The sequence below is a fragment of the Styela clava genome, chromosome 1 (assembly GCF_964204865.1).
Source record: "Styela clava chromosome 1, kaStyClav1.hap1.2, whole genome shotgun sequence".
NCBI lineage: Eukaryota > Metazoa > Chordata > Ascidiacea > Stolidobranchia > Styelidae > Styela > Styela clava.
Genome location: NC_135250.1, coordinates 21,169,761 through 21,197,474, shown reverse-complemented (window position 1 = coordinate 21,197,474; position 27,714 = coordinate 21,169,761). Strand labels below are relative to the sequence as shown.

Below are 27,714 nucleotides of genomic sequence, written 5' to 3'. Positions count from 1 at the left end.
TTTGTAAATGTACAAGAAATTTCATAGGAAAGGATCCAATCTATATATTTTGGATAAATGACTGAAGTATATTACTTGTCTGCTGGTATTACTTGTCTGGTAGTAAAGTGCATTTGAATGTATGTTACCTATATTTTGTTGCATGAATTTTTTGTTCCAGAAAATATTGAATTAAATAGATTATTTCCAATGATCTTTGTTCTTATGGTTGGACTGGATGATATTATTCTTCTAAATGAACTTCTGAATATTGAACCAGCAGCGTTGGTGTCATGGTTCTAAGAGATTGGGACGATACTGACATGACACACCAAGCTCACAATATGATGAGCACTATTCAACAGAATCATAGAGATATTGAACTTGGGGTTATGGAACGCCCGGTTTGCATTTTTTATTTTGTTTATTTATTTGATGTTCTGAATTGAATGATTTAGATCTGGTCTGCTTCGGTAGAAATTCACTTCTCAGAACTCTTTACATTTTCTGTTTGAATGAGATCCAACCATGCTTTCATTATTTCTTGATTCAAATGGTGCTAAAGTGGTTCTGGTCTCTGCTATTTTGAGTCATTTGATACACAATTTTTGTTTTTGTTCTAGAAACGATCTTCCATGAGAATTGTTTTTTTTTCTCTGCTTCACTGCTTGGCATATTTCATGCCCAAAAAAAACAAAGGATTAAGTTGGCCATTATTAAGATTTGCCAGCAGTAGTCAGTTTGCCAATGTTATGTGTACTACACATTATATCTTTGAAAAGAAAAACTAAAAACCTGATAAATTTAAAACCATATGTCTCTTCCAAATTGTGCTCATATCATATTGGCAAGCTTTAATAAGTGGAAAAGTTATTGCTATTTCTTACAGCTTGTCTTAGATAATAATCATGGTATTTCAGTATTGTGCGATTCTGAAATACTTTTATTTGACTTTAGCTTTTTCTTCTTTGCTCTTTTTTCAACTCAAATTGATGAGCTACTTGTCTTCTCCTTTCTTTACCAAAACTGATAGAGATAGGGATTGTGGTTGTACTGGAATTATCATTTGGAGTTCTGTAAACAATTTACAAACAGATTCAGTTAAAAATAAGTACAATTTTGTAAAGCAGTGATCCATCTAATCTAGAATATGCAGACTTAATAAGCATGTGATCTATATATACATTCTGAATCACTTTAGCATTCCAAGAATGTTGTTAGCTTCCATATATGCTGTGGGATGATGCATTTTCAATTCTTATATTATTTTACTTTTTAGAGCCCTGTCAGCAAAGGTACTGGTGCTCGGAGAAAGGACTTGATACACAGCTCAACTGTTCCAACTCAAGTATCTCCCCTTGCAAGTGGTGGTTTGCCTCGACAATCATCTCTTGTAAGACAGGTTAGATTTCCAGATCATTGTCATAATACTTGTAATAGATATTTGATCAAAGAAATGCCTGTTAGTGTCACAGACACTATATCAAAATTTGAGATGGTGCAGTCATAAACAAAGCTATATTAAACTACCGAGGTGCCAATTAGTTATAAGTTGATAGTTCTGTAAATTTGTTAGCTGAGTCTTTATACAACCTATTCATTTATTAATAATGTCAGTTTAAGCAGATTCGTTGTACTCCTATATTTTTTGATGCAAATATTGCCCTTGCATTACTTTTAATAATTATGAATATGATCTAATAATTTTGCCATGAAAGCACAGTAATTTCCATGGGTTACTAAATGAACTTTGGTTATTGCTGGATATATTTACCGGTATATAGAATATATAAATATGCTCTGCTCTAAGAATCAGGGCTGAGGAGCTGGTTCGGAATAACAGCAGCTCCAGCTCCATATTTACTGAGGTTTTCAAATGTGATTACTATCATGAAATATCTGTCCAAATGCAGTTTTGTGGAAGCATGATAATACAATGTAATACATGCAATCGGTGTATAGTCAGGAAAATAAAGCACAACGCCTGTGGAAACTGGACTTAAAAATATGATACAAGGGTTTAAAAGCTCTAACTTTTTTTTTTCCAAAGTTTTAACAAATATATACCGGCAAATTCTGCTTGAGCTGAAAATGACAAAAATTATCATTTATATGGTGTGTCAGAAATTATGTTAAATGTTCCTTGTTGTGGTGTCTATCTAGATTCTAGATAATCTATGTTTTATGTTGTTTATTTGACATCATGCGCTAGACGGTTTACTCCAGTTTGGTGCTAAATAGGTGATAATACCTCAGCATATTACCAGTCAAACCACAAAACAAGTTCTTGCACATTTTCAAAGGGCATAAGTCTCATCATATTCATGTGTTGACGTGTTGTTAATATCACAGTTTTATCAAGGTATAATCGAGCATTCTAACATAAACACTCGCAATAAACATATTTTTTTAATAAATATTTACGCTTTGATATTTTGTTAGCGCCTTCATATGAATTATTTTGAAATTATGAATAAAAAAAGCTTATGCTATACTGCTATCACAGAATGTTTGGTAACAAACATATATACATTGAAGACCGTAATCATTTACCTCAAAAAAATTAAGGTACCTGAGCGTTCCAAACAGTTTATTATTGTTAATTGGATAAGGCTTGAATACGCTTACCGGTATGTTTTTATTATCAAAATTTGAGTATGTTGGCCAACATGGTGAAATCTTGTTCAGCAAGACTCTTGAATCACTTGCAGTAGTTGTCTGCACTCTTTTCCACCATCATTGCAGTATCCAGGAATGTCTAAATTGAATATATATTTGAAATTGGGTATATTCGATTTAGTTAATTCTTGATTTCGGGAATAATTAAGAATATATTTTTTTTAAATATTATGATAGACAAAAAATCAGTTCATTTCAGACAGAATACAATAAAGAATACTGATCAAACTAGTGTTCGTCTCAATTATTCTGCCTAACCAAATTGATTTCTAAAAAATTTACAATGTTCTTAAAGAATTTTCTCTTGTATAACAGACTCATTTCAGAATATATTCGATATTTCATATTCCAGAAGATTATTTTAGAATCTATTTGAAATACTGAATTATTTGGGTTTAGTCAACCCTGTGAGTGACATAGCTCTATTAAACGAAACATTACAGAGATGTATTTGTGCTAGGGCAGTGGTTTTCAACTTTTTTTCTCTTGTGGCCCACTTCGGTTGCACAATAAATTCTGTGGCCCATTAACTTTCTCATGCAAAGGAAAAACTACAAGAAAAACAAAAAAATTTTCATACATAATTAGACACTTCCATTACCATAATTAATATAAAAATTACCATTTAGTAGCTTAGTACAGTATTATTATCATTTATTGCTAATACACTCAAAGTTGAACTAATTTATCAATAACTCTTGTAATTTTTTAAAAGTTTGTGGCCCAGCAGTTGACCATGGCCCACTGGTTGAGAACCAGTGTTCAAATTTCGAGTACCTAAATTGGGGAGAAGATTTAGGTCGGAGCCAAAGGTCAGATCCAAGAAAAAATTTTATTTGTAAATTTTCAGCCACTCCACAGCCATGGAGAAAGACAATAAATAATAGTATTTGAATCATTGACAGAAATTTTCATGCTTCAAGGATTAACAAAAAAATGGTACAGTTGTCAGTCGTTCTGGCAAAGATTTTTAGTTAGAAATAATTTTAATCTATTGAATATTTTAACGGGAGTACTCTACAAAATTTTGATGAAAAACACCATTTCGGTCCAAAACTAATTTCATAGAAAGACGAGCCAGGTTTATTTTTTGCTAGCAAAATAATCGATCTTATTCAAATTATCAGAAAAAAATTAGCACATAGTTTTACTGCGGAAGCGAAGCTGGTTATGAAGCAGAGACACCCAGGTTCTAATATCATAAAGAAATCATCTAAGTCCGTGATACATTTGTTTTGTAATTGGCATACCTGATTTAAATTGTTTACATGTTCCTAATGGTATCAGTATATCATAACCAAGTAACGTAATGATGGTGGCGCATAATATAAATTAACGGTAGCCCTCTAATTTGCTCGCTTGCTGCAGCTTAGAGTGAGTTTTTTAACGCACCTAATGCCGAAAGAGTATCAAGTATCATCCATGCATGATTACTTGTATCCCGTAATTTCACTTGACGTCGGCTCCCTGTGCGACAAAGGAACGTTGGAAATATCGATTGGTCGCCTTTTTCTATTTCGATTATGCACGGGGAAAGCGAACCACCGCTGCTGTTTGCTATTGCTTACAACATACAAAAAGGATTTATACTTGCTGTGCTCGAAAGAAATGAGTCAATTTTTCTTTGTAGATTAAGTAATAAACCGCCGTAGTTGATTTTTTACGAACTTTTGAAGTGACAAACAGTTGTAACTATAGGGAAGGGCAGTAGCAGAGAAGAGACAGTATCATATTATAACTCTAATCGAGATAGATGTAGTAAAGATAGTGCTGCATAGAATTATATAAGTCTACTTGCCCACTCTGAATTGTAGTTCGCTCGGGTCGTTTTTTGTTCATCAATGGATTTTTCCCAGACTCTTGACACCAGATAAATTCTTCCTATACTTTACTATTGAAAAAATTTTAAAAGTTATTTTTTACTACGCCAACATGAACTTACTTTCTGATTGGTTATTATTACGGCGAGAAACGAGGAAGTCGATACTCTAGGAAACATCCTCCTTCATTTCTAAGTTGAAAGCTTATATAAACAATGGAATCCACGCCGTTAATTTTCTACAATATTAATCCAATCGCCAGGTTTGGAGACTAAGTAACTGGTGTTTTGTGAATTGAAAATCTCGCCAATTAAAATAAATATATTAAAGAGATACAGTGTTCATTTTAAGGTTTTCAGTGTGCCGACGACCGCGACCACCACATTTTTGCAGTAACACGCTCTATCGTGAACCTTTGTTGTGCAATTAGCCTTGTCCCGGTATATACTCCTTGAATGAAAAAAGGGGGACCATTTACCCAGATCATTGAAACTACCCGAGCCAGTATAATTGGTATGATCAAACTCATTTCCAATAGAGCGAGTTACATGTTACAGAAGGAGACGTTTAATACTGGTTTATGCTGAAATGTGGCAAAGTTGATGATGATGAAATTTGAGCTACTTGGAAGAAAAGTTTTGGAATCATTACTTTATTTTTAGTAAGCTTGTGATAGCGCAGACTTACACCGATTTCAGGACGGAAATGAATTGATATTTATAAGATAACATACCTGGGAACGGTATAAACATTCGTTATAGATATAAAGACTCTATTTATGTTTTTCTACTGCGGCTGGTAGATTTTGAAAAGTAGAATCACAATTTGGGAGTTTTCCCACAACCGTATCATGGCGTATTTTTTGTGGCGATATCGTATTTGATTTTGTTTTCCAATTTCCTTATAAAATTCTTCAAAACCGTTGTTTTATTGTAGACCTACGGGTGTAATAAAATAGTCTTAGGATGCGATATTGAATATCTGGCAACAGGTGAAAGTAGGTGTCGTTTGCTAGCAACAAGTGGAATTATACGATGTTCGTGGCTTGTTCCCTAGACACATGATAGCGCTGTGCTATGCGAGATACTATACCCATGTCATCCACTGAAGAGCTCTTGTACTGGAAATCTCAAGTAAGACTTCGTTATATTCTGACATTTTGTTTTACAATTTATACGGCAGGTTATTTGTTACGTCACTGCGCTGTACTTTCTCAAACTTATCTGTTGATTGTTACATCATTATGATCGAAGTTGAGTCTCGAGGGATTTGAGTTAATTCTCCTGTATTGTGATGACGTCACACGGATTGAGATGATGTTTTTCAATTATTGATTAAGTCGCGCTCATTTCAGCCATCTGAATGCTCGTTATTTGCATGCAAGGCCCATATGTGGATTCATATTCAGTTTAATAGGATATCTGTGTTTTATAGCGGGAAAGTTGATTGAAATAAGTTGTTCATTGGCCGCTCTAGCGCGTTTGGGTTCGATATTATGAATGCCTGCTCAAAAATTGAGCTCCTTTTTTTCGTCGCTGTGACTAGGAATAGCGAATGTAACTGTGTCAATGGTATATGCAGGGTATACAAAACGAGTCGAATATTCCAAATTAGATATATTCCGTATAAAAACATTTTGAATTTCAGAATAATTTTATCTGAAAAATTATCAATTCGAGTGATCGAAGCCTCGTAATATGGACAATTATTTTTTTTTTTTTTTATAACTACGGTATATATAATATATATCTACTATCTTAAACTCACTGACTATATAATGCTTCTATATAATTTCTTCGTTAAACATGACGCATTTCATATAGAGAACATCATTTTAAAATGTATCATGAATAGCTGATTTATCGTTATTGACAATAGTTGGGTGTATGCATTGCGTGAACTAATCTTAAAATATTCTCTACCGCTAAAATGAGTTCATTTTTCCTTCAAAATAGTAGGCGACAAAATTACGGTTAGCTGTTCGAATCGACCGTTATCGCGTACAAATATCATTAATGTAACGGTTTTATCTATTATTAGGACTGATCTAGGAATATTCGGTTCATTTAACTTGCGGCTTTGATGTGCTTATTATAAGCCGATACTTGTTCTTTTAATAATGCTCTGGAGTCGTTTTAAATCACACCAAACCTTTTTAAAAGACGAATTCTCTAATACTACTTGTACAGTGATTGCATACTACTGTGATTATTGTTTATTTCTTTTGATTTATTTTTTGTGTAGTGGTGTGTAGAATAATAAAATTTGCTGTAAACTGCTGTTCTGAGGAGGTCTGAAAGAACATTACAGAATTTAATTTGTGAAACTGTGCTGCAAGATATTTGTACCCTATAATATGAAATACTGTATGTACTGTGAAAGGCAGATGCTATCGATATTAGCTAATTGGTGGATTTTTTGTACATAGCCATGATTTGTAGAGGAGCCAAAAGGACGCTATCAGATTATTTCCTATTAACTTATTTGGACACGAAGCGGACCTATAGATTATTTTGGTATTATTTGTTGTTGTTAGACTTTTTATTCTTGTACTTGTTGTTATGAAAAAATCGATCTGCACTCCCCGTGAGCATTGCGTTCTGGTGGTCCGTCGAGGTCATTAAGACCACGGTACCGTTTCTGTACTGCGAAAGGTTACGAACACATACTAATTTTTGACCGCCCATTCCTTGTACCATGATTCTTAAAATCTTTTCGTTCTGTGCTATGAAATAAAACGATTTTTTTATATATATTCATTATGTTGCTTCCATCGTACAAATCTGATTTTAACTTGATTTTGATCTATAAATAGCTGGCTTCCTGCGTATTCGCTACAAAAAAATCGTTCGCAATGTTATTGAACGAATAACCGTGGAAACCCATAATGCATTTACGTTCGATAGTCGATCTTTTCCTGGTTTATAGTTCTGAATTGTTCATAGAAATTTGAAATTAAGTTGTTCTTACCTAGAATTTCATCGTTAATGAATTTATATGTGAATTTAGGAAAAAAGCTCAATACCTAGTTATCGTAGAATATATACATACTTGGTTGATATATTTTACCATCATCAATTTCGGTTATTGAGAAAAAGTGTACATTTAACTTAAAGATAATCATAACATCTGTCTTGGTTAAAACAAACTCCTCAAAAATCTGCTGCATACTGCTCATATACGAGAATGGAGTACGGCGTAATACAAATTAGCTTCTCCAAATTATATTTCTAGATAAAGTATTATATTCTTTTGTTTCCGTTGTTTTAATGGTGAGAATTATGTTGCCTAGCGTTAGCAAATATGAAGGGCGCTTAGCGCGTTGAAGTATTTTTCCCCCAAAAGTATTCATCTGATACAAAAATATTAGGTTATCGATATTCCTCGAATTGAAAAATAATCAAATTTTTGATTTAAATTTTGAAATTTATCAGAAATATAATCGACACATCCGATAGAATTTATTGTATTATCTGGAGATCAAGCCTAAATCTTCCGATTGAGTTTTTAATTTTCAATTTTAATTTTGTATGTATCACTCTCTTGCTCACAATGTAGTGCAGTCTTTTACGTGGTCATGCGTAGATTGTTGTGGTCGTCGGCCGCAAATCTCTTCGGTATCGACGTTACGTCGTGAGAGATGAAGGTCACGCAAGGCGATATCGACGTCTCTCACGCAAAAATATATCGACGTCCGACGTAAGACGTCGCCTCATGTTCCTTCCTACGCAAATGCGGCAGAGTGTGAAATTGAAGTGAGTGGGGAATTGAACTTTGAAACCTCAACACGTAATGTTAATTATGTCAGTTCCGATAAATTGGTATATCATTTTCCTAAGAAAGAATTTGATATTAAGAGAATGAGAGTACCCATCTACGGTGTTCCAAATTTTTCAATTTATGACCCCCCTATCCACAAAAAGGCATTAACGAATTAAATGAAATTTTTATTCTGTTCTGCACATTTTTTAGTTTTCTGTGTAGTCTCAGGTGTTGTTAACGGGTCGCTGGACGTATTCAATTGTTTTCGACTGGGCTGTGAAGTTGAGAAAATATACAATCGAGTCCGATACCTAAATAGCGAAATAACTTCCCTTGTGTCGTGTAGAATGTTGTGTTTCCCCACTATTTTTCAAGCAGTTCGCTGTAATGGGGGGATAAGTGAAGAGAATTTATATTTGAAATATATTATTACTTTGAAAGGAGACTAGTCAATCCACATATACAGTTCAGTCATTTTTGGAATGACCATAGTCATTTTATCTGATTTGGAACAACAAAAACAACCGAAAATATACAATGTAATATTATGATGAGAATACTGAAAATTTTACTTATAAATATACGTAATTGAGCAAACTTGGTGATTAATTTTTGTGTTACAATGTAAATACACTACAGTTCCAAGCACTAAGATACTTCGGGTTTATGTTCAGTGTGTCTCATCATACAATGGACAACATAATTTAAATTTCGGCTTACTTCAATTTGTATAAGGGGGAGCTGGATGTTATACCTACAGTAACACGAGATCGGACTTCTTCATGCATTCGTGAATTGCGCTATAGCTGCGTAGGCCCAGTATTGATTGTTTAAAAAATATACATTTTCGCTGAATAGACTATTCAGTCACAAAATCCATTACATTGTCGTGCATCCTTTATATCTGAAAAATAGTTTTCGACAATGGGCTTTCACTTTGTGAATTAATTTTCCTACCAGAACGCCTTCCATATTCAGCGATCGTTGGCCATTGTGTCGTTATATCAAAAGGTCTTTATAATCGCTTTCTCTTTTCTCTGCAGACGTTCCTAGTCCATCGGTCACGTGACTTATCATCATAAATTATGGATAGACTCTAATGTTGTACCCGCAACTCAGTTAAGAAGCGGTGAATGTTTACGTTTTTTGTCGCAAAAAAAATGGATGCTTTATCAAGGCCCGTCGCCTGTTCCATTTTCTTAATTTTAAATAGCGCTAGATATATTTAATGAATGCGCCCAACAATTTCAATACACTAATTCAGCGCTTCCCGAACTGTGTTCCGCGAGCGTCTTCCGAGTGTTCCATAGAGAAGGAAATATCGCCATTGCGATCTAGGGATCGTGAAGTTGTCGCCCAACTGACCATTCAATATCATCGCATCATCGTCCGCCTAAAACGGACTAACTAAGGTAGAGTAGTGGCATTTTCGTTAACCGTCGGCGTAACTTTTTGACTGTCAAGTTTACAGAAATCCTTCTGGTTTTGCTATAGGCCAGTGGTTCTCAATCTTGTATGGCTCGTAGCCCCCTTCCAGCGCTTTTTTTGCACTCGTTGCACTTTTATTTCCGTATTTTGGGCATTAGGAATTTACAAATGTGTTTTTGCGTCTATAATAAGATAGTAAAGGTTATCTCGCAGTCTAGTAAAACTACAGGTTAGACGGCCTTCCGGCGAACTATTTTGATTGGTAGATTCCAAATACCGTTATGATCAAACAATTCATGCACAAGAAAGTGAATACATCCTGCGATCTCAAATAACCTATTCAGGCAATGAAACAGAGGTGAACGCTGAACGGGTAATTTTATTTTAAAAGGAAAGCATGCAAACAAAGTCGCTTTATTATCAATTATCAGCCTTGTGTCGTGGCTCCCCTTGAACTGCTTCGTGGCTCCCTTGGGGGGCCAGCGGCCCCCGGTTGAGAACCACTGCTATGGGCAAACAAGGGCAAAGGCAAAAGGTCAACTCTTCTTCCCCCATCTCTGCCTGGTTTTACTATGAAATGCTGAAAAAATTACTCATGTTCGCTAAATTCAATTCAGCAGATAAATAAACTGCAGGTCTGCATCTCGCGGAATTGCAGCAAGTATTTCTATCTCCATTGGAGGCAAACACTACGTGATAGAAAGTAAACGACATAGACAGGTAAAAAAATATGAATTGGTGAATTTATTGATTCATATACACAGCATTTAAATTAAGAAACAATAAAACATAATAAATGCAATATGTAAAATATTCAATCATATTTCAGGTATGTTTAACACAATTCTGTTAGTTTTCGCGGCGCATTTGGCAACTCGTCACGGCGAACCCATTGGGAACCGCTACATTACACCGTTTTTCTTTATAAATTTTAACTTTTCATTTTTTGGTGTTGCGCGAGGCGAGATAAAAAGTGTAAGTGTTCCGTGGCCGAAAAAGTTTGGGAAACGCTGCACTAATTCAATGCACTCCATGTACTTAACAACGTTGAAATGTTATTGAAATACTTGTATTCATAACGAAAAGTAGAATTGTAGTTATTAAGAAGATTCATCGCAATTAAAATGGCACCAACCATGATAGCTGTTACAAGGGATCAAGTCTCAAATATATAGATACTAATCACTAACGTCACACATCGGCACCGTTACGGTAAGGCTGATAGCACCGAGTTCTCCTAATAGGTTCGACGGACAAGCGTGGCGGACCTCTCAAGCACAATGGAATAATAAGTTTTGATCAAAATAAAACATCAAAGTTTTCGATACTGTATCTGGTCCCATATGCCACAAACGAAATGTAAAAAAAAATAATTTGAAAATGATTGGTCTAGTTTCTAATAGTTGCGGAGAAGAGTGAAAAGATAAAAACAACAATTTAGCAAAACGATCGGACACGTTTCCGATAAACGGATTTGGAATTTATATTTTAGTCCTCGTTCATGATTTTAATGCCCCTTAATTAATGCGTGAAGTACGGTAATTTATTTTCTAATACACAATTATAAATTAGGCTTGACTTGAGCAACAAATTTACAACATTTCTAATTTATATTCACTTTCGTGGTCATATTGGGAATTTGAAACCAGATTATCTGTTAATCAAGTTTTGAGTGAATTCACTATGAAGTAAGAAAAATGTGGTAAACAAATGATATTTTATCGTCATTTAACCTGTCGTTTTCTGTTATTTGCGTGTTTGCGAATAAAAAAAGCGTTTGGTCGAGCGCGATGCCGCCCGTGTGAACGTGCCGAAAGAAATGTTTGAAAGTTCTGTTGCCCAGGATTTTAACCATATGAATATGGGTTTTATACATGTTTTTGGGCAGTAATCAGATGTGCAAGATATCAAGTACTCGATTTACGTGACAGAACTTTCCGCGACTCATGAAAACCCCACAAATTGTATTTATTTTCGATGTTTTCTGACGTTGTGTATATATGGAAACAACTCCATCTGAACTCGGATCATTTCGCATATGGGAACTAATTTGTCCGACCGAACGCGTACAAAGTGTATGCGACTCCATCCTTTTGCAAAATTCATGAGAGCTGGCAGGTGACTTGTATCGCGAATAGTAATTATTATTATGACCCGCGATGCTTCAATAAACAGGAAAGGAGGGATATGAACAAAGCGGTTTTTGTTCCATATATCTTCGTTCTATGTTTGGAAAAATTTTGATGATACACGATACACCGCCATAAATGTTATCGTCACATGTAAATGCTCGCTTTCAGTGATTCGTGGTTATTATTCGGCACTATTTTATATAAATACCAGTACAGTATCTGATAACAAGATATGTTTACAATGACAATGTTTTCAATAAAATAAAACTTTACGCAAATACTTTAAAGGTTTAATTCACCACGGCAAAATAATACCACAATCAGTGAGAACCATTTATCACAATGCAGTGTTTCTACATTAGTATTGCGTTTCTGATTGAGTCGTATTTGATTGAAATATGTATGTTCATGTCCAAATAAAACGCTATCCTAGAATTTGATAGTTTTTGATCAAATCCTATGCCTATCACCTCGTTGCGTTATCAATTCCGAACACTAAAGGCAGTAGCTCCTCAGCGGGCAGTTAAGCTCGGAGCGGAATTCGTATAAATACGTGTATAAAAAGCTATCTCAGATACGTTAGACGGTTAGAGACTACTATTTATAAAAGAACTGAAAGCTTTGCCGTGTCTACCCAATTTGTTGCAATCTTAGTGAGATCGCGAGCAGTTTTTTTGAGTACGAAATTCTGAATCTTGGGCGCCCATGCTAGTCTGCGAAACAAATCGTCTGTTTGAGTTTAGGAAGTCGTCGTTTTCCACCAAAAATGAAGTATATGTGTAAAATTTGACAGCGGCGACATATAGGATATCGTTCATCACCCGTGTAGTCGTTTACGTTTACTGTGGTTTTATTGCGGTCGGCGGTCGTATTATTTGAAAACTGAAGTTGGCGCAGTGGAGTTGAATTTTACACGTTAAAAGCACCCATGATAGCGCTTCGTGGTAGGCATAGTCATGACACATTCCAAATTGTGACGTATGATGTATTCATACGTTTATTAACAGCCTCCCCCTCGTCTGCGTCAGTTGTCGACATCTCATAGTGTAAGAAAGTTGCCACGAACTTTTCTTCAGTTCGCATGCCACCCCTCAGTTCACCATATCGATCTGCGTTCAAGGAAAACGACTTTGTCAGCTGGATTAAAAACTTTATTTTATATCTGGCATCGTTGTTCTGAAAGGTATACTTGCGCTCCACCATATTATTCTTATGTTGAGTTCACTTCTGAAAGTTCTGATTAAATATGGCGATGTCGGCTATTTGATTATATGTGAAGTTGCCGTCTATACTTGGACAGCATTTGTGAACTATTACTTTTTTCTTCAAATATACTTCAGTTTTAATGAGTGATATTTTACCCACAATTTTGCTTTTTTCGCTCTATGTAATTCTTTTTTAATATTTCATATGACTTTTCATACAATTCCTTGGCATTCTTCGCTATTGTTCTATCATGAAATGGACTTTGAGTATTCGAATCGGGATTTTGATATCTAAGTAACTTAAGTATTTAAATATTCTATTGCGCAATTAATCTCAATTTCCATTAATTCTTTGGTAAACATATAAATTTTGTTATATTTAGTATATGCTGGTTATGCTGAACTGCATTGAAAATCTCATTACGAGTCTGACATTTTGAAACGGGAATTTCCACACTGTGGCCAGCTGTCTTCAAAATTGCATTCTCAAATTGAATCTGAAAGAAATGGCCTATTAATTTCTCACATATAAGAATTGAACGAGGGATGGGCCAGCAATGAAACATGACAAATATTGTACTGTCTAATTATCAAAACGCAAGTCACAATACCCTGGTAAGAAGCACAAAACGGCTTCTGAAATTACAAATTTATCAAAGGCTATTTTTTACATAAACTAGCTTTTTGAGTTTGACTACTCACTATAAAATAGGTTGGTTTTGTTGTTGGCTGTGTTAAGCAAATTGACTCGATTTTCCACCTATGGACCATGAATCACTATTTTTTCTCACATGAATAATCATACTATATCTAAAGACATATTTTACAGTGTGTAAAAGCATTTTTCCATATATACATACTGTTCCCGCACTTGACCAACAGATGTTGGACAATTAGTATACTAAGGTGTGAGTGGCCATACCAAACACGGCAGTTACGTATTTGAGCCATTACCCTTGGGATGTTGTTAGCAAGAAAAGAGGGAAACATTCCCTATTAGCGGCAGCTGACCTTCCGAGCAGCAGTCTATTCATCGTCTATTATGTTTACTATCTAACCTGGTATTTGACTTGTGGAATATATTTGGAAATCGACATCTGTGAATTTCTGGGGATTAGTTTTAATAAAAAGTTGAGAATGAATTATACAAATAAAACTGCTCCTCTGCTCATCATACATGAGAGACAAAGAAGTCGATCTAGAGTATTTGTGAGTATAATAATAATATGTTTTATGAATTTCACTAGTTTTGGAAAATATATTTTTTAGCAAGTTGACATAAATCATTATATTATTGCGGAGAATTGTCATTTTTTACTATTAAAATGGTAAATTGTATTTGAATTGTTTTAAATTACCTTTCTTATTAAAAAAGAAAATTTGCTTGGTCACTCATAAACTCACTCTTGTTCTAAAAAAGGTGTTATTGTTGAATTTGTCTGAAAGCTTTCATCTTCAAACTGCAATGCATTACATGAAAAAGATCAATAAAAACATTTAGGAATATTCTTGTTCTGAAAGTACTTACTAATGATTGGAGTCATGCATTAGAAAAATTAATTTGCTTCGATTGAATGGAATGTTAAAAGGGATTAAATAAGCTTATATAAGATTTCTTTATGTCTCAGTATGCAAGTTATTTTTTTTTATCTGAAGAGCTAATCTGATAGAAGTCTATTGCAAATTGTCTCGTATTGTCATTTTACTGAGTGGGCCAAAAGTGTTACCCAGCTATGGGCCTAACCTGTTAATTGCATTGTCATATTTGTGTGCTTATGGATCACAGGTTTAAATTTTATGTGTAATGATTTGCTGCAATGTAGATCTTTGTTTTAATCTAATACACAAGACTGCTGATCTGCTTTGCCCACCAAGCCATCCAGTGTGGCTTTTAACAACACTCAGATTTTTTCCCATCAAGCATAAAATCCTAATCCCGACAGTTTATGCCTCAACTTATGTCAATTTTTTTTGTGTGGCCCAGCTAGATGTCTGAAGTTGGTTATACAGCCCACCAACAAAAAATGTTGCAAACACCGGAACTTTTTACTTTTTGGCTATTCCTATACCCGACACTGGCTGATACGTAGTCTAGAACTGGGGCGCTTAACTCATTCCCCACCTCACTCGGGGATGTAATAAATTAGGTAGGCAACAGTGAAATGCTTCAGGTATTTCAAAAATAGGTTAGCTCTTTACATATCAGAGGCAGCTTTTGTAGAGCCTTGTTCAAAGGGTGTGAATATGCTGTATGGAAAAATTGATATTGATTTGAATCGAATATACAATTCGTTTTGAACACAGTTGTTTTAAACTCAGGGCATTCCATTTCTTTTTACTTTTGGGGTGTAGGCTTATCGATAATTATTCATATTACAACACCTTTCTTGTTGTGAACTTGTGAAAAAAAAGCATTTGATTATTATTATTGACTAACGATTCCCGTATTTAATTTAAAAATGTAGTCTATGATGAAGCCAGGTACGATAAATTTTAATGTTTATGATTATGACAGTTGAATCATCATTGTTATTTGTAATAATAACTCATAATATAAATCAATGCTTGATAATTTAATAGTTCATAATATTATCAAGTGTTGGCAGTACAGATACCATTATAAGAGAAAGTTTTGTTTATATCGGGCGACCCAAAATAAAGAACCCAGATCATTTCATGCTCTTGAGAGAACTTTTGTGCAGTGCCCTAAAAAAATTTAAAACTCTTGGGTATAATAATACACAAACAGAAGTTCAATTGTTAAAAGAAGTAATAAATTTCATGGGATCCGTTTTTCCTATGCTCTTTGTAATTTCTGTTAATGAATAATTTTTGGGAAAATAATACTTCAGCAAATCATTGGTATATTCCGGATTTTTCAATTTTTTTTTAATAAATTTTGACTTGTGTGGAAAGAAATTCTTTGAGAATAAATTATAATTTGAATATCTGTACTTCAAAAACTACCATTTTATGTAATATTATTGTACCGGTAGTTAAGATTTTGTGGTTTTATGGAATGGGGTAGCATCAGTATGCTAGCTTGTATGTGCATTGGGCAATATGGGCCAATCATTCGTTCAACCACAGACGCAGAAGGTAAAATTTCCATTGACTGGAAAAAGATATTTATTATGAAAAGTTTAGTTCTCTGCATTTTATTTTGTGAGCTGAGTTTATTTTATCAGAGTTCAAATGAATAGCTTGTTCTCAGAGGATTAATGTATTGCTTAACTAGGGATAATTAAAAAACATGTCTCATTATTATCAGTCAAATATGTTTTTTTTGTTGTTGTTTATTCCTCCGTTAAAATACCCAAGATGCCAGTTTATTGTGTTTTTTGCAAGTTGCAACTTGCAATCATCATTATATATATTGTTTGTGTAATAATGTAGATTGATTTTAATTAGAATTTTTTTACAAATATTGCAAAATTAACAACGCAGTGGTCTAGTAGTTAGAACATTGGACTCGACTATGATTTTGATTTCATTAACACCCTCGTCATCGCGTGGTCTTGCTGGTTTGAATCCTGCGTGAATAATTATGTGCAAGAAGTTCCCTGGACTTCTCGCCAACGTAGTGTAATTTGCATAACCACAGATTGGTTATGGCTTTTTCCATCATCAAGTCCATGTATCTGAAATAAATAATAGGTCGACTATTTCCATACTCAATAGGTAGGGCTGTGAAGTTGGGGAAAATTTACAAACGGTTCCGACTTCGGCTTAAGAAAAATTTTGGCTCCAACTCATTATTTGTAGTATGAAATTCCAACTCCTTAATGATCTTAAAATTCGACTCCAACTCTACAGCCCTGTCGATAGCATGATCGGCTTATCAGCTTTCTTCTCCATGATTGATGTTAAACATCCGTGTCAATTTTTTTTGTTGCAGGGCTCAGCAGACTCTTACAACAGTCGGCCCTCAGATTCAGACATATCTTTGGAGGAAGATAAAGAAGCACTGAAGCGTGAAACCGAACGACAGGCTCTTGCTCAACTTGAAAAAGCCGAGGTAATGACATAAATACTTAGAACCAGTGATAAATATACATTGGATAAAATTTCTTAGTAAAACGCCATTGTGTAATTATTTTTTAATGAATCCCTCTAACTAACTAGCAAGCTTACTCTCATGTGTTTTTATTTTTAGGAAGTGGTATTTATAAATTTCCTAATATAAACCTATTCACTGAAGCAGTATCGAATTCCCGATTTGTCAACTATTTTTATATATCCCCGATTGTTAGATTTGTTATACAATGTACAAAAAACATTTACACAGGACGTAAATTCAGGAAAGTTTCCTAAACTAAAGCCTAAAGGTTGAAAACAGGAGACATAGCATATATATATATACTATATGGACTATCTTACCTTGTGATATAGAATATAAATTAAAAACACAGCGAGATGTTCACTAATTGGGCTTTGTATCTTTGTGATAGCACATGATTGTAACTTATAAGCTTGGGAGCACTGTCACGTACTTTTGTTCAAGAATAAAACGTACTATTTTAAATTATTTATTCACTTATACAACTTATTTACTTTTTTAACCTGTACTATTTCTTTAGACAAAACAAGTAGCATTCGCTGTGCGCACAAATATTGCATACAATTGCTCAGCTGATGATGATTCCCCAGTGCAAGGAAAAGCCGTATCTTTCGACGCTAAGGATTTTCTACACATTAAAGAGGTGATAATAATATTATTATAAACTATACTCCGTTCATATATAAACCGACACCTTCCATGATTAAGTGTGGAGGTCGAGGGTTAGTCTAAGTGGATCCATGGCCTTAGCACTGAACACAATGCTACACTTTGTATTTACCTAACAAAGCTTTTCTATTGTTTTTTTAATGTTGAGATCATGCAAATAGAATCAATTTCTACTACTATTATCAGACTCGAAGTTTGATAAATTCTTCTTGTCTTCGGTGTTGGAAAAAAATTGCTTTTCCCTGCGACGTAAACTAATTGATTTCAATTTGTTAGTAATCAAAAATGGAAGAAGTCACTAAAAAGTTTTTAATTCGAATTCGAATATATAAAATTATACATTATAAATGAACTCTGGAAACCATTTTTTTAAATTATAGTCATTCACGATTTTGTGAAATATCTTCTAAACAAGAGAGCAATGCTAAAATATATTGGACTTGGACGTCCAATCACTAACTGTAGTTCAAGTAGCCTATTCAACTCTTATTAAAATCCACTATCTGATCATTCTAATGTTTCAAATCAATATTGCAAATCAATTCCCATTATTGTAGCAATTCTTGTATGTATTGCAGCTTACATACCATGCCAGCTTTGGCATAAAGATGTCAACTTATCTGATATAATACCACACAGTGGTGCTCATTTTTCGTAAATAGTATAGGGAGGAATATGGAGCCATAAGACTTCAGTGAAAAGCTTGGAAAAACCTAGCAGGTTCAACCGTCATCAAAGACTACAAATTTCAAAACGATTGGTCCATTAGATTCGGAGGAAAAGTTTTTTTTTCATCAATTCATGTTACCATAATAACAATTTAAAGAACAAATCCATATGCACACTTTGTGTCCTTAGTTCTTCTTATTTTAAATCTTACACATAATTCATATTAACACTTATATTTTCTTATTATAGAGATACAACAATGATTGGTGGATTGGGAGATTGGTAAAGGAGGGATGTGGAGTGGGATTTATACCGTCACCTGTTAAATTGGAACAAATACGCAATCAACAGGTTAATGATTTTTCTTGCTTTCTCGCATTAGTACAGAAATTTTTGAACTAAGGGGGTCACGGCGACTACCTGGGGGCTTGGTCCTCTTTGGGTACCATTCACGATGACTACATTAATTTTAAAGTTAATTTACTGATTTGTTTATCCTTGACTGTAATGTACTTTTTCTTTTGTTTGTTGGCTTTTTTATTAATAAATAAGTATCTGATCAAAGCATGTTAAAATTAAAACTAGGTATTTCCATTGAAGAGCAAGGGCCACAGGTGTTCAGAGTATTGGAAATGGGCCACAGCCACAGCTCACGAAAGTTAAATTTGAATACTACATTAGGAGTATCACACCTTAGTCCTAGACAAGTTTTTTGATAAGCTGCTGATATTTACTGTTGTTTAGTTACTACCACCATATCTGTCGTTTTGAAAAGCTCACCTAATTTATAACAATCACCTTAAAACAGTGGTTCCCAATCTGCTTTGATATATTTTCCTCCTCTGCTTATTTTTAAACTATTCAATCTTAATTTCCTTCCCTATGCATGGAAATTCTTGTTTTTATTTGCTGTTCAATCTATTATGCATCGTTAGCTTGTGAGTGTGACACTCGCAACTCACATTCCGTCTTTTGTTAAGTTCGAATAGTTTATCATATTTGTATAAATATTGTATATATTACGATAATACTAAATACTTTAATTAAATTGATAATACTACAAGCAAATACAAAATAACACATTCTTATTCTGTAATTCCATTCATCTATTATCATTGTTGTGAATCACTTGTTTGAGGAAATGTGTCTTTAGTCAGATGGAATGTTACAAAATAAATTTGTGAGGTGTTTGAAACACTTAATGCTTTGACATAACATACACCTCGTTTTATTTTGAATATTCATTTTTAGTATGCCTATAATCAAGTCAAGACCAACTCTTGAGATTATTAAAGTATAGGCCTACTATAAACTCTGCATTGAGCGATGCAGCCAGATCGCTTACTGTCTGACTATTTTGAATCGAATTTCCCCATGGGATTACTTTGCCATTCAAATTTGAATAATCGCTATACCCTGTTGCATTGTGGTTTCAGTCAGCGTTCATTCACAATTTGGAGAATATCAAAACATTTCTCCTATTTTCCTAGTATAATTAATTTGAATGAAAATACTTTTTGAATGTTTTTAATGTTTTTCAACTGCATCGTAATAGCAGTATACAAAATTGAAAACACTATATTAAAATAGAAGAATATTTTAAATAAAATCAGCATATTTTTCAGATATGCCATATTTACCCGTGTATGCTTGTTATTTGGTCCCATATTAGACAGATCTCATAGATGAAATTATGTTTTATTCAGTTGTATATATAAAGTAACCTCTATTTTCTAATAATTGCCCTTAGGAAGTTTGTTAGAATATACTTCAAAACACTGGCGAAACAGTATCATGTACAATATCGTTTCACCCGTTTCGGATATTGTACTATGTAACTGAACTAGGGGGAGGGGGGATTTGCCCCTTTCACCCCTTGTTCGTAAATATTTCAATCAAGAAGATACATGACCCAATGTTGCCATTGACCGAATAGCTGATTGCAACATCCTCTGTTTGCGCAATCAATGTTTAATATGCTATCACCGGAGAGATTGTTTTGTGAATTTTCCCATACTTCATTTAGAAGTAATAATTTCCTAGCGGCTTCCTATATCTTCCAAGTATTGAAAATTTGAAATCAATTCGTCTATTAGTTGCAAAGAAAAGAAAGTTGTCAGTCATATTGTCATCATAGAACTCGGAGTGAATAGCTGGGATTCTACGAGGCCACGATAACTCCGAAACCATTTTACCTGGAAAATATTATATAAAGAAATCTTTCTTTCTTTTAGACTTCGAAATCGAATAAATTTTATATGTCAAAATCTGGAGGGACTTCAACATCAAGTCTTGGTGATACAGTGAGTCAGTCTAGACGTTCCACACCTCCATCATCAGGTAATATTTTTTCTTGTTTTCATTAGTATTGTTTATACCGTGTTCTTGCAAATATGAGATTGTGGCAAAATTATCATGCATACCAGATTTTGTTTTGGTATATTATTTTGCCTTGGATGTATCAAATAAAGAGAAAATTTTTAGAATTTTTTAAAAATTATCCAGGGTGTTACATAACTGTTGGTGTCTTGTTGATTGGCCATTGTTACAGAAGTGAACGAGGAAGTCGATGATTAGGGTCAGGGAAAACATTGATAATGAATAATGAAGCGTATTTTTGTTTGGCTGTTGTATGTCAATTACTTCAAATGACACTATTGCTAACGATTTGTCTAATATTCCCAATTTTGATTCTATTCATGCTCTTGTCATCATCATATTTCAAATACAATTTATTTTATAAATAGTTGCTGATCTTGACACGAACGGTGCCGAAGATGATGATTCAGATTCACCTACAATGACTTCGAGTCAACGGTAATTTTCTATCTTATTTTCTTATTCAATTTCAAAAAAAATTTTTACCCGGGTTGTGCCAAAATTTTTGCCGTTCTGGAGTCAAATTCAATTATAAATTTTCCAACTTCATAACCCTATTTAAGACTATCATATTATCTAGAATGTTGGCTCCAGCTTCCTTCCAGTTAAGTGTTCACACTGCACTTTTTAAATGTCAACCGCTTTTCAACTAAGTCAATTCTGCTTTTCATATTACACTCATATTGCACTTAATTTGTGTAATACAAATAACAAATTTTGATTTGAAGTTTTGATTTTATTACTTGTTCCATTTACAGAAGTCCAAAGACATCAGTTTCATCTCAGTCTGGTACAATAGGACGAGACGGAAAAAAGAAAACCTTTTTCAAAAAGCAGGAGACAATACCTCCATATGATGTCGTTCCGTCTATGAGGCCAGTTGTTCTGTGTGGTCCATCATTAAAAGGATATGAGGTTAAATAATTTTTTTACATATTCAGTTTGGCAGTTGGCACATTTGCTACGGAGATTCTTGCCGCTAATTACCCTCTGTGGGTTGCAAATAATTAATTAAGTATGTGTATGAGGATTGCTGGACTCCTTGCTGTCGTAAGGTGATTCATGACACTTCTGGTCAATTACAGCTTTAATCACCATCAAGTCCATGCATCTGGCACAAACACCATAATCGACATAGCCTAGTAACCAGACAAGAGGCCATGGTTCGCTACAGGATTAAGACATCTTCCCAGCGTTCCTCTCTTGATGAACATGAGAATTTTATCTTATTAGAACCAAGAGAAAGTGAAGTAACTCAATATAAATTTACTGTATTCAGGTGACTGACATGATGCAAAAAGCTATTTTTGATTTTCTGAAAAGACGCTTCGAAGGGCAAATATCAATCACAAGAGTTACTGCTGATATATCTCTCGCTAAAAGATCAGTCCTGAACAACCCCATCAAAAGAGCAGCAATTGAGAAATCAAACACAAGATCAAGCATAGGTATGTGTCGTGTATAAACTTTAAAAAATTATGATTAAAATGGGGGGTTTGGGGGTCAGAGTTTGACATGTTTACCCTGGAGTCCCAGCCGGAGTCGTATTTTTCAAACTTGTCGCAGTATGAATTACCCTGAAACTTCCAGTGTTGAGAAAAAAGTCAAAATATTAACTGGAACTCAAAAAACATTAAGTTGACAGCGAATTGTCAACAAATTCACAACAGTGTCATTTATTAGGTAAGGAATTGCTATTTGCTGGGATAAATGTGGGCATGAAATTATGTTGAAGTTGTGTTAATTGAAGTTATATATACCTTTTGTTTGGTAAGTTACTATTCCACACATGTGACAATCTCCTTTGTGTTATTAACTTAGCTGAAGTGCAAAGTGAAGTTGAACGTATCTTTGAACTTGCACGAACTCTTCAACTTGTCGTTTTGGACGCTGATACTGTCAATCATCCGTCACAACTGTTGAAAACATCGCTTGCTCCGATTATGGTGTATTTGAAGATATCATCCCCAAAAGTAAGTTTATGTTAAAGTACAATTGTATATTTTTAAGATGTACTCCAAATTCGATTTAAAAGTAATAAATTAGAATTTATTGCTATTAAAGGTGAACTATTTCCAAAATACAAGAGAGGTCCCCGAGGTTAAAAGTTAATTAAAATAAAGCAATTAAATCCTGGACGAAATGTCAAGGTCCAATGAGACTTGAAAAGAAAATTTGAAGAAGAAAGTTATGAACTATTAGTTCCGACACAAGCGATTTTTTTACCCGAATAACAAGAATTTAGCGAAATAATTCATATTTTCATTTCGTTTTCATTAAGTTTTTTTATTTATTTTTTTTTCTGACAATTTTTTGGTGGAATAATCATGCTTTTTTTTTCTAATCCCAATTTTAAATAATGTTTCACATCCTGCCAGGTTCTTCAAAGGCTCATAAAATCGCGAGGAAAATCTCAGTCGAAGCATTTGAATGTACAAATAGTTGCAGCGGAAAAATTATCACAATGCAACCCGGTATGTATATCTTCTTATTTCATGCACCTATTTTGCTCTGAATGAGGCTTTGGACAAGCGACCACAAAAACACACTACTCCTGTGGCTGGTTCTATAATTTTAATTAAATTAAGATGTGCCAGATTATATAGTTCAAGAGTCGATAAAGTTTCACCAAGTTGTATGTCTTCATTCCCATCACCTTATTCAGGGCGTAATAATATTGGGTATACCAGATAAGCCAAAAATATTTTTATTTTTCAAAAAATCGTCAGTCGCCTTTATCTCATAAAAGTACTTTTCCATTCTACAATCTTAGAGAGATGAATACTAGAATATAAAACTACCAAAACTATTCGTTTCCTGATCATATCGACTTTGACTTATTCAAGTGTCATGCCAACTAGTATTCAAAGCTGTGTAATGTTACACAATAACCATACAGTTTCAGTAGTTCTTGATATTTCAATGGTTGCATAGGACTCAGCTCAAAGGTATGTTACTTCCGAGTTGAGTATGAGTGACCTTGCTTAGAGAAAATTCCCTTCAAATGAGACATACAGTTATACCTTGTCGTATACTTTTAGGATCTTTTCGATGTTCTTCTTGATGAAAATCAATTGGAAGACGCTTGCGAACATCTTGCGGAATATTTACAAGCATACTGGCGAGCTACTCATCCTGAGAGCATGTTTGATAATCCTGCATTAGCCAGAAGTACTAACTCGTCATCTCAACCGTCAACACATTTACAGGTAATATGTTGATTGCTTTTATTTTTCTAACGAATTATGTCGGCATTTTTGAAACAGGAGAGCAATGCTCAAATATGGCCACAAAGGTCACATATCGTTACCGTAATGCCTGAGAACAGAAGTTTCTGAAAAGTTGAAATATACTGATCGTGACTCCAATCTTTAAGTACTTGGAATTGGTTGGTCCATTATTGGATGAGAAAGCAAATAGTTGCCCCAACAACTAGAAATTGGCACAGTAATGTCACCTCTACCTGTCACAGGGTCAGTGTTTGGTAGAATTCCCCAGAACCTTAAGTAAAACGTCCAGTTACGGGTCGTCTGAAATCGAGTCAGTAACTGAGCTAAGTCTGATTGACGTTTAACTGAATACGAGTATAAGTCATTTCCTCCAAATGACTCAAACTGCTTTGATTCCTAGATGAATGGTGACTCGGATCGAGTCAATCACTTGAGCTTCCTAAATATTGCTATCGTTCAAAAATGTAAAAAATCTTACAACATTTTATTATAGGTTCACGTTTTGACATCGCTGAAGCGGAATTTGAGCTTTCGTTCTGGACGCCGCGGGTCAACAAATCCTCCATCTAGTGATAAAGAAGATGAAAAATAGCAGAATGAAAAGGACGTTATATATTACGCGTTTATTCTGACAAACTATATGTGGCAACCCACAAAATACACCCTTGCTTACAGGCCCATTGTTGGTAATGCTTTTGTAGGCGAATAGCAGTGCACAATATCACACAGTTTTGGGATAGCTGTGTCAAGATGCTTTAATGTTGCTATAGGCTAATTTCCTTAGTAATTTGTATAACTAAATTTTCAGATATTCAATTTTCTTCGATGAAATGTATCATTTATCTTAACCAACTTTAGATAAATTTAGTAATAGTTGCTTAGAAACAGTGGATGGAATAAATGATAGTGGTGATTGCGAGAAACAGAAATACCTATTTTTCAGTTTTTGAATGAATTGAATAGCACAAAATTTGTGCACATTAGAGCACGTAGCTAGCGGATTAATTGTGAGGGTGAACTACACCCAAAATACTATATGAAAGCCTTCATACTGTTAAGTACACTGTCATATATATATTTGAGGGCAAGGGCGCTTTTGCCTGCACAATTGGTGATAGAGAGCACTTGTGTTGTATAGGAGTCTATATTATGAAGAGTTTTATCTAGAACTTTTGGCTCCTACCAAAATTATGTGTAAATATTTTGCTTTTGGTGTCAATTGTATTGATAGGTTTGTTAAAATTAAAATTCTATTGATCATCTTAAAAATACCTAAGATATACGACTAGTTTGGAAAAAAAGGTGAAGATGTCTTATATCGAAATTGTATATCATATGATAGTCATACAAGTATGGCACATAGTTGATGTTACGTTTATTCTTCTTTTTTTTTATACACTGCACCTTAATGTTCCCATTGTCCGTTCTCAAACCAAATCACTCAAAAATATACTCATTCGGATAATATTCAATGGTTTGCGTGCATCCTTGCTTTAAACCTCAATTTCGTGTTAATAGATGATGCCACTGATATGTTTTTACATAAAAAAGCAACATAAGGTCCCATTATTCAATATTTATCAAATCCACTCAAAAATATACTCATTTGGAAATAATGGTTTGAGTGCATCCTTGCTTTAACCCTCTCTTTTGTGTCTATAGCCCATGGCCACCAATATGTTTTTTTAAATCGAAAAAGTAACATCAGGTCCGTTGTCTATTCCCGGACCAAATACATTCAGAATATACTCATTCGAGAAATACTGAATGGTTTGCATCTTCACTTGTGTGTCGAAAGATGATGCGCGACCAATATGTTTTTTACATCAAAAAAGTTGACATCAGTTTTAACTATTGAGTGTATGCAGCATATACCAAAATATATGTGAATTCTCAAAAAAGCACCATGAATGTGAAAATAGTTTCGCAGGCTCATCTCGCAATGATTATGTGGTGCTCCTATGTCTCCGCTCCTTATTTGTTTCTATTAAATTTCTCGGTAGAATTATGTAAGATTTAGACATTTTATTTATTATTCTAATAGTTTGTAGATTATGACACAAACTTTTTGCTGGAAGAAGCGCTTACCTTATTTGTCGTTCTTTCCTTTGTCTTCTTTATTTACAACTGCAAGCAGTATGGTACAATTGCAGAGGATATCTCTTACTTCATAATTAGCATTTTTTGGTACATGGTAGCGGTGTTAGTACTTCATATTTTAGAAATGTTTTCTTTTTTTTTTTTAAAAAAGGAGTGTACAAATGACATAGTTTTAACAAAATTGGGTTATTTGTAAAAAGGCCATTCAAAAATTGATAGGATTTTTTCCCGGTATCGAGTTGTATTAATCCTAATATGGGGGTTTCTTTGAAACATACAGATGAGGGGGGGGGGTCGATTTTGTTTAAAATACACTTTTGATATGACTAAAAATCCTTAGTCATTTATACTAATTTCATTTTTTTTACATCTATCTGGAACCCGAAGAATTCACAATTCATTAGGCTATGCAAAGACTATATAGTATTTTTTGCAGTGTGCTCTTCACACAAGGTTACGATTATCCTACATTACAATAAATAATTGAAACGATTAGCAATTTCTATCAGATTATTTATTTCACAGTCAATGAACTGAATACACAAATTACTTGTCGTTACTGAAGTATTCACTCCTATTTTTTTGTGCGGTACACTGATACACATTGCTTTTTCTTCTCTTCTTGCCACTTGTACTATTTTTTCATGAACTCTATTGCAGTTGTGGTACATTGTATGTATTTCATTCTATTTTTTTGTAGAATATATAAACAAAACACATTTATGTATATATAAGGAAGAGAGTAAGGTATTCATTTTGGTCCATGCCCGAAAAAAGACCTGTTGTGTTAAAAATTTTCTGGAACTAAAACTATTTGATTCAATTGTTATTGTTCTCCCATTAGTTCGTACCTCATTCTGGGTAGTAGAGTAGTTGAAAATTTATAATCGAATCAGATTACTGGTTGAAAAAAAACAGTTTCAAAGTTCAAATTTTATTTATAATAAATTGCTCTAAGAATTTCACCACTAATCTATTTGGTTTGACCAGATAGCATACAGTACGAAAAAATGGGCTTCTTACAAAATGTCGGAATTTTAATATACCTGTTATGGGGATGGTTGTATAGTCCACTACTCCGATTTTGGGAGCGCTTAAAGCTAATGTTGGCACTTATTTTTCTGGTACCACTATATATTGTAAATCATGTTACATTTTTTTGTATAACTTTACTGTTATGAAATTCTCTTTCTGTGATTATGATTCCCCTTTTCATTCTTATTCAAGACTTATCATGTATTTGATTTTGTCTCAACCTAAGCATATGTTTGGGCTTGGCATGGCCCAAGCTGGATCACACCTCGATCCTATTGTACCAATAATATATTCTAACCAGTTCGTAGGTTTAATTTTCTGACAGATTTTCGTTTGTTATTCTAAGTTTTACAAAGAAAAGTTCTCAAATCATGTTGATTATTTATGGGAACATATTATTCTTCTGTGTGGGAGTTAGTGGCAAATATAATTCTTGTGTAATTGATAGGCACGCTTCATATTGCAGTTTACAAACCATTGCCGCTACTCGTTTCTTTTTATCTGAAAACCATTGCCGCTACTCGTTTCTTTTTATCTGAGACAAATAAAAGTTATTGCATGAGTCTA

At 34.0% G+C, this 27,714-nt stretch overlaps 1 protein-coding gene and 1 long non-coding RNA gene across 5 annotated transcripts; one reads left to right on the top strand and one right to left on the bottom strand.

Annotated features, from left to right (window-relative positions):
- Nucleotides 1-136: 136 nt before the first annotated feature.
- Nucleotides 137-27,714, top strand: LOC120338164 (voltage-dependent L-type calcium channel subunit beta-2-like). Of its 4 annotated transcripts, XM_039406103.2 has the most exons (13): nt 137-383; nt 1,259-1,381; nt 16,904-17,023; nt 17,586-17,708; nt 18,653-18,754; nt 20,638-20,743; nt 21,151-21,220; nt 21,541-21,697; nt 22,062-22,230; nt 22,604-22,755; nt 23,161-23,256; nt 23,824-23,991; nt 24,506-27,714. In XM_039406103.2, exons 1-13 carry the CDS (start codon nt 273-275, stop codon nt 24,602-24,604), a joined length of 1,596 nt encoding a protein of 531 aa, XP_039262037.1. In that variant the 5' UTR covers nt 137-272; the 3' UTR covers nt 24,605-27,714. The 4 variants fall into 4 exon arrangements, with proteins under 4 accessions (XP_039262037.1, XP_039262054.1, XP_039262045.2 ...); XM_039406120.2 differs by lacking the exons at nt 137-383; nt 1,259-1,381 and adding an exon at nt 5,415-5,611; XM_039406111.2 differs by lacking the exons at nt 137-383; nt 1,259-1,381 and adding an exon at nt 14,060-14,214.
- On the bottom strand, nt 582-2,738 carry LOC144421994 (uncharacterized). Its single transcript, XR_013475079.1, has 2 exons — nt 2,608-2,738; nt 582-1,053 (listed from the first exon to the last, which is right to left on the bottom strand). It is a non-coding gene; the product is annotated as an uncharacterized LOC144421994 (long non-coding RNA).

Excerpts from the sequence above, each read along its gene's own strand:
- LOC120338164 (XM_039406103.2), top strand. The coding sequence starts at position 273 with ATGGTTCTAAGAGATTGGGACGATACTGACATGACACACCAAGCTCAC. Across the intron at positions 17,024-17,585 it reads CTCAACTTGAAAAAGCCGAG|ACAAAACAAGTAGCATTCGC; the intron begins GTAATGACATAA and ends CTATTTCTTTAG. Across the intron at positions 20,744-21,150 it reads TTCCACACCTCCATCATCAG|TTGCTGATCTTGACACGAAC; the intron begins GTAATATTTTTT and ends TTTTATAAATAG.